This window comes from Mastigoproctus giganteus, chromosome 5 (genome assembly GCF_048544385.1).
Source record: "Mastigoproctus giganteus isolate SK-2022 chromosome 5, ASM4854438v1, whole genome shotgun sequence".
Taxonomy (NCBI): domain Eukaryota; kingdom Metazoa; phylum Arthropoda; class Arachnida; order Uropygi; family Thelyphonidae; genus Mastigoproctus; species Mastigoproctus giganteus.
The window spans coordinates 58,065,844-58,073,709 of NC_143579.1; the positions used below are offsets into that span (position 1 = coordinate 58,065,844).

Here is a 7,866-nt window from a genome sequence, read left to right on the forward strand (position 1 = left end):
CTTTTCTGGATTTATTTTTAGTCCAAACTGGTTGAGGTAGTTTGCAAATGAGTATATTGTTAATTGATGCTGTTATCATGAGAAGATCATCATGTGGAGAAATCAGTGTGAGGAGTTTCATATCATCAGCATACGATAGAGTATCATGCCTGGACTCAACAAGCGGCGAAATAAGCGCTGTAAACAAGAGCCCAGATAAGACACCACCCTGTAGCACGCCTGAAGAGACACATCGCTGGTATGTTTGGCCGTGGACAGTAAGCCGAATTATTCTATTTTGAAGGAGTGAAGTGAGGAACTGTAGAGTGTCTCCCTTGATTTGATAATGGTCTGAAAGTAGCTTCAGCATTGCAGGAACGTTTATTGAGTCGAAAGCTGCTTCGAGGTCTACATAGGTGACTGCAAGCTCTGCATGAGATTTAAACGCAGAGAGGATAGAGCTGGTGGTGGCTAAGAGATTAGTCACAGTGGATCTATGAGGCAAGAGAGTAGTGGATTTGATGAGGCTGATGTGGAAGAAGTTGTTTAGTTAGAATGGGGAGAAGTACCTTTTCTGGGAGTTTTCGAAGACTTGAGGCGTTGGAGGTTGGCCGGTAATGCTTAAGAAGAGCAGGAGATTGAATTTTTGGTATAGGCTTCACAAGGTAGATGTTCCACTGCTGGGGAAAGAAATGACTTGACAAAATAGCATTAAAAATAGTTAGAAGGGAACCCAAAATGTATGGGCTAAGACATTTAATAATGAATTGGGGTATTTCATCTGCACCTGCCTTAGCAGAAGCTGGTGTAGAATTTATGGCAGCAATAAGCTGTTCCCTGGAAATTGATACTGCAGATAGCGTGTCAGGTGGGATTTCAGTTGTTGGTGTCTCAAGATGAGCACATTGTTCCGAGTTCGAGGCAAATCTAGATATAAAGTCTAGCCACTGGTCAGGTCGAAGTTTTAGGGGGAAATCAGAAGGCCGTTCAAAGTAGGGGGTTTTTCCTCTACGAAGGTTGGTGTCCTTATAATTCTTAATTGCTTGAGATTTCAGCTTGTTGAATGTTGCACGGGCTCTAGAGTAGGCTATCCTGTCTTGAACACTTTGCGACTGTTTCCACATTTTGTGCAGTTGCTGTTTTAATCTGAAGCTCATATTAAGATGGGGAGTCCACCATGCTCTGGACCGAGGCCTGGAGAGAAAACCTCGCTACCCTCGCCTGAGACCGATTAACTCGGCCACGTTGGTGAAAAGGCCCATAAAAATTCCTCTCTTCATTGACGGGATTCGAACTCAGGTCTTTTCCATCTGGTATGGGGGGAGGACGGTTATTCTACCAACTGTGCCACCCACGAGTGCTCTATATGAAGCAGATAATTAGCAGACAATTAATAAATCAGTCACACCATGGTAAGACAACAAACAAATTTAATAAATCACATATTACTGAATGAAATATATATTTGTGGTCAATATATGCATACGTTACGTAAATTACTCCAGGTTTCTATTCATATAATTCTCTCTCTTATAATTCTACCTCAGTTGACACGTTTTATTCTCTCTGTTGAACTGTCATCAGTATTCAAGTATTAAACAAAAAAGTTTCCTGACAGTGCTAATAGTAGTCTTGCGCAATCTTTTTTATTGGCTTTTTCACTCGAAATCTTAACTGCCTATGTTTCATATAGATAATAACATTTCCACAGAAATAATGGGCAGTCCTATCATAGTACACTTCTGTCATCAAATTTTTATTTCACAATTATTCAGAAAATAATTACTTGTGTTGTACCATTATAAACAATAACTGGCAGACTCCTAAATTTTAATATATAATCAAGTACAGCTTTATTTTTAAACCTATAGTCCTTTTTCTCATTTATAATTCTTAATCAAACATGGGCACGCAAAATTTCAGATCTACAATTAGATGTATCGTTTGTAAATGTACTTTTAATGTCCTTCTGTTCCAGTATTTTTCATTTTTTTGGCTTATAAAGTGTCTGGATTTGAAATAAAATTGAAACACACTTAAATTAGCTTTTATCGTTGCTCGAGACCACTACGACTCGCTTCCACTTGTGCTGGCTGGGCTCTCTTCTTCGCTCTGTACTTCGCCCTGCCTGACGAAATATTTTGTATCTGCTTTTTTGGACATCAGACAATAGTTCATTACTCCGAAGGGTTTCAGGCTGTATTACTTCATTTCCAACTACTAACTTTGTAACTACACACAGTGGCCAAAATATACGAACCTTTGTTTCTCAAGTGTTCAGCGTGGCATGGATTTCATAAGGTGTTTTAGTGCGTTTTGGTCTAATTGTAACCATTCTTCCAGCGCGTAGAATATCGCGTAGCCGCGACAAAATTGAAGGAAGAGGACCGTTGCCCAATAGCTCTCTCCAGCATATCCCATACATTCTCAATAGGATTGAGATCAGGCAAATTTGGGGGCCAGATAAGACGGTAGAAATCCGTGTCATGTTCTCCGAACATTCCACGATGCGCTGTTGCATTGCCATTCATAAAGTTTCCCGATAAAATCATCATCGGGATAAAAGTGTAACATTCCAGGGTGCAGTACTGATACAAAATGCATCTCCCTGGATGACGTTTGATCCTCCACCGGTATCAACGAACCCAGTCCGTTTCAACAAAACATTCCCCATACCATGATACCACCTCCACATGCTTGGGTTTTCTTAACAAGCAGGCAGGGTCCTTCGCTTCGTGAGGTTCTCGCCACTCTCTCTGCCTACCATCAGTGCAAAACAAAGTGTGTCGGCATTCGTCTGTCCACAAGACTTTCTTCCATTATTCCACTGTCCAATCAGGACGTTCTCGGAACCACTGCAGGTGGATTTCTTTTTTTGGTTTTCTTTTTAAAAACGTTTGAGATGGAAGCTTTTGAGAAACCAGTTGTGCCTTTCGTTTCTTGGCCTGCGGCTCCTGCTAAAAGTGCACCCATGATAAGGCCTTTTTCAAAGTCTGATAGATCACGCGTTTTCTCCAATCCGTCTTCAAATTACTGCAGTTGAACATCCTGTGCAGTCTGTTATTCAACGAAGTAACACGTCATCACCCCACGCCACAGTTTTCTTTGCATTTTTTTAACTCCATTTGCATTTCTTCTGTCTGTGACTGTCTTAATACAAAGGTTCGTTTTTGTGTTTTTTTTTTTTTTGACGTGAATACGTTTTTAAGTTCTGTCCGGTATAGGGGGTTCTCTACGAAAACTCTAGCGACCAAAAAAATGGCAAGATTTGTCGCGCTTATATCTCGTAAACTATAAATGATAATCTAATGATTTAAATTTTGTTGGATAGAGGGTTTATGTCCGTATTTAAAATGGTGGGTAGTGGGGGTGTGCAGCGGTGAGGGGGTGAGGGATAGCGTTTGCGCGTGAACACTGAAAATGACGACACCGCGCGGCGTTTGGGCAGGGTAACTTTGGATTGCGAAGAAATAGGACGTTGAAATTGGTGTCGATTTGTAGAGAATAACAGGATCTACAATATTATTTAGCAATAATAACCGATATTGATTTTTATCGATTTTTTATTGACTTTTATCAATCCAGTGTCCTTAGTGCTCTTCAGCTCAACTGTAATTTTTGCAGCAGGATGTCCAAAAAGACATCCTTAACACATTTGTGCGTGAATATTCATTTTAATTTTACCATTAATTATGTAATTTTTTTGTTTACCAATCTATTACACCAATTAAAGATTATCTACTTACAAAGTTGCAGTGGAATATTTCCACGTGTTCATATGATGAGTCCTCTTTCGACAACGTATCATGGGAGCGTTGTTTATGTTGTTGTAGGGTTTTAGAACCATCAGCGACTAAGGCCATATTGAGGCTAAGCGACTAAAGCCATATAGAATCTAAAAAATTCTTAGTTTCATTGAAGAGATTCAAACCTGGGCCTCTAATACCCTCTGCGGGGACGATGGCAATTATACCAACTGTGCTACTGCGAGTGAAGACCATGTGTTTATCTATCTAAATTCCAGGATTTTGGAGACAGTTCCTTGACCAGGAGACTACAGTATTTTTCGGTATAATCTAAGACTGGATAAACCTTGTTATGTTCTTATGATATTTTGTTATAATTATTAATAAACGACTATGCTAGTTCTGTTATTCACATTTGCTTTTTGAGTTAAAAAATACTCAACAGAAACATATTCTAAGATTTAAAATCACATTCTGAAACAAAAAAGGCATTCCATCGTATATTTTATTTTTATTATCGTATTATTTTGCTCTAGATAAAGGTGTTCTTTCTATTGAGATAAAATGTAAGAATAGAAAAGTGCGCTACACAAAATATCCGTGCTACGTCAAACGGTAAACCAAATTGTTCAAAATGGACTAAAACTGAATTCGTTTGGTGAATCTTAGGGATCTCCAATGCGAAATACCATCAAACCCATTTAGCCAGAACGAAGCTGTTATAACGTGTACCGAAAAACGGATGAAGATAAGCCATTTCTTTAGTGAGTAAAAGATCCTTCTTGGCTACCATCAAAATTCATGCCAGGAATTCAACAACAGCAGGTGAATCTTGTTCTCAACGAAATCCTGCTGATACACTTCTCCAAATCGCAAAAAATAAGACTACATTTCTATATCAGGCATTACGATTGGAAAATCTCTCAACAAATATCGGATTTTTATGCTACGCAATGTTTTTATATTGATATCGTGTTACAGTATCAAGCAGGAACGAAATAATACTGAAAGTGCCTCCCACGTGAGTTCCAAATGCACCGATGCTGACGGTGTATTTATTATTTATAGGGTAAACAATAAATTATGCACAGTATAAATTAGAAATGGATGTTTCCAGAAAGCTGCAAAATTTGACTTGGGGAAACCAAGGCGAGAGTGATAAAATGTTACTTTAAACATAAATAAAATGAAAATCCGACCTCTCTAGAGAAAGAAGAAGCCAGTAAAACAAAGAATCAATAATGAGCTTCTGTGAAATAGAACAATTCCTAAAAATCCACTGACTTTACTCAATCATAAAAGAATTCTTAATACGCGTTGCAAGGTGGCCCACATCTGTATTTGTTTTAACTAATTCAAGATTCATGATTTAAATAAATCCTTAAAACAAATACTCATTCGTTTGATTAATACATATTATTGTCAAACGACGCAAAAGTATTTTCATGTGGTTTTTCCTCGCAGAAACATGGAATTTTCGTCCAGAAAACCGACAAAGAATATACAGACGCCTCACAGCCTCAGTTTCTTTCGGCACTTAACACACATAACCTAACTTACCTTACGTAAGTCTTCTGTAAGTCTACCTGGAAAAATATTTGATTTGGAAGTAACAATTTGTAATTTTCTAGAATTTTGGGATCTGCATTTACCTGTAATTTTTCATCGAGCTATTTCATATTTAACTTACTGAAAATTTCTAGATTTTCAAAAAGGGACGTCTCTGTGATAATTCGCTAACTTTGATCGAAGAGGCCTTTAAGAATTCCTCCAGTCTCCGAAGAGATTTGAACTCAGTTCTCTCCAAAGTGACATACACTGCCCTAACATTAATATCTGGACACCCCCTCCATGGATGGAGAAACAGGTCCTTTGCATGCAACACGTCACAGAACTTGCTGTAAATATGCACACTGGGCTTCGAATAGACAATTGCAAAAGTGGGCATGCAAGATAACACGTTCAACAGAATTACCTCAACAGTTCAATTACCTCAGCAGTGGAAAACAGTCTTATGGACAGACAAGTCGAGGTTCGCACTCTACCAATCTGATCGCCGTTCCTGGATGTGGCGAATGCCAGGGGTACAGTACCTTCATGATTGCATCCTCCCAACAATGAAGTTTGATCGAGGTAGTGTCATGATATGGGGCTCCTTTCATGGTTTGGCTTGGGCCCACTAGTCGTTATCGACAAAACCATGAATGCTGTGCAATACCAGGACAGCCTGGACAATTACGAACTTCCAACATTATGGCAATACTTCAGGGATGGCCATACCTGTATCAGCAAGACAACACGCCATGCGATACTGCTCGGGTCGTAACAGAGTGGTTTGAGGACATGGGTGTGGAAAAGTTGGATTGGCCAGCCCAGAGTCCTGACTGATCTCAACCCTATCGAACGTCTTTGGGATGTATTAGATCATCCGGTACGTGCACTTCGAGATCGCCCCAGGAACAAGGCGAAGCTGGTGGCTGCGTTAAAGGCCGAGTGGAGGAACATCACCTGACGTTTATAAAAAGCTGGTTGAGAGTATGCCTCGAAGATTGAAGGCAGTCATTAAAGCAAAAGGTTTCACACAAAATATTAAATGACACAATAAAAGCTCTTTATTTTTGTCTAAGGCAGGTGTCCGGATATTAATGGTAGAGTAGTGTATGCAAGGAAGTAAATCATGTCAGTAGGCAAGGAAAGGAATCATAATGTCAAATTTATTTGGATTTCTTTCAGCCACTTAAATTCTTTCAGCCATGCTAAATATTAGTTATAGTGTTATTTATTATTATTTATTAGTAGAATGTTTATTTATTAATTCTGCTTCTTCTCTTTCTCTCTCTTTCTGCCTATCTATCTATTAATCTATCTTCATATATGTGTTCGCTATGGCGCATAAATTTTTCCATACGCCAATTAATTATCTTTTTCATTTTTTGCTAACCAGAGGGCCCTGGAATCGGAACAGTCATTGCTGCACCGGTTAGAAACATTGGCAAAAGCTGAAAATCGTGACTGGATAGACCCAGAACTTGGAGACGTCCCATCAAAGCGCCAGATCCGATATCACCAGTGCTATTTCAACCCCATCTCCTGTTTTCGACGTAAGAAATAGGAAGAATCAAATGACGTTCTTCGAGAAAAAGAGACAGGGTCCAAACGAGTCTGATGAAGTCATTATTCTTATTTAAATTTTATCGATCCTACCCTCACCCCTTGTTTGTATCATTGGTAAAATACTAGCAATATGTCAAAGCTCATGGCTGAAGTAGGAATACCCAGCAAAAATATTATATTTACTGCCCTTGGAAGTCTCCTGTTCATGTAAAAGTCATCTGTAAAGCTACCTGTTTTATTTACTGTTTTAATTGGTAGATGTAGTCATATTTAGTTAAATAAAAATTGACTTATTATCCACAGCGAGTTTGGTATTCATTTTGCTTTGCTGACTCGCGACATGTCTTTTCATCCATGATTCAGGACACAAAAGACCGGACTTTTCGACCATAGGTATGTATCCTGGACTATAAAGATTCGTCCAAAGATCTTAAAAGGTCTTAATAATACACTCGTGCAAAAGTCAAGGAAGCTGCACGTTTTTAGAAATATCGAATCACCATTTGTCGAATTTTGATAAACATTTTTAGACATCTATAAGAATAATTCACGAAACCTACCAAGAAAGAGACATAGAGTTCCTTCCCCTCCCTTCCTCCCGATTAAGCCTGCAAGATTCCGTATGCCTTGACATAGTATGGCCGATGAAAGTTTCAATTAAAGTTGACGCGCAGATATTTTTCTATAGTCTTTGGCTGTTAATGCCAGATATTGATTTGTCTCCTGTCTCCTGTAATTCCATTAGCTTGACATGACACCTTCGAATACACTGAAGAACCTGTTGATCCTCAGTTTTGTTTGACTTATCTCTATCGATGATAATATAAGTATCAAGATGTCATAATGATGCAGAGAAGCGAACTTATCCTGCATCTGCCAAAAAAAGAAAAAAATATTCTCTCATATTATTCCCATCGTCAAAAAAATGCTTTAGCATCGTGCCCATCGTGCCTCCAATTTTGGCAAATTCTCCTCTTCGGCTACCCTTCCAGCGAAATTATCTAACCTTCCACAACATGCTGCCCGA

The 7,866-nt window shown here is 38.9% G+C and overlaps 1 protein-coding gene across 1 annotated transcript in view; it reads left to right on the forward strand.

The window, feature by feature from the left end:
• Positions 1-7,141, forward strand: part of AstC (Allatostatin C) — a 45,865-nt gene extending 38,724 nt beyond the window's left edge. The window contains exon 2 of the mRNA XM_090373220.1: positions 6,670-7,141. Within this exon, the coding sequence (XP_090229346.1) occupies positions 6,670-6,837 (168 nt within the window). The 3' untranslated portion in view covers positions 6,838-7,141. The remainder of the gene's footprint in view (positions 1-6,669) is intronic.
• The last annotated feature ends 725 nt before the right edge of the window (positions 7,142-7,866 follow it).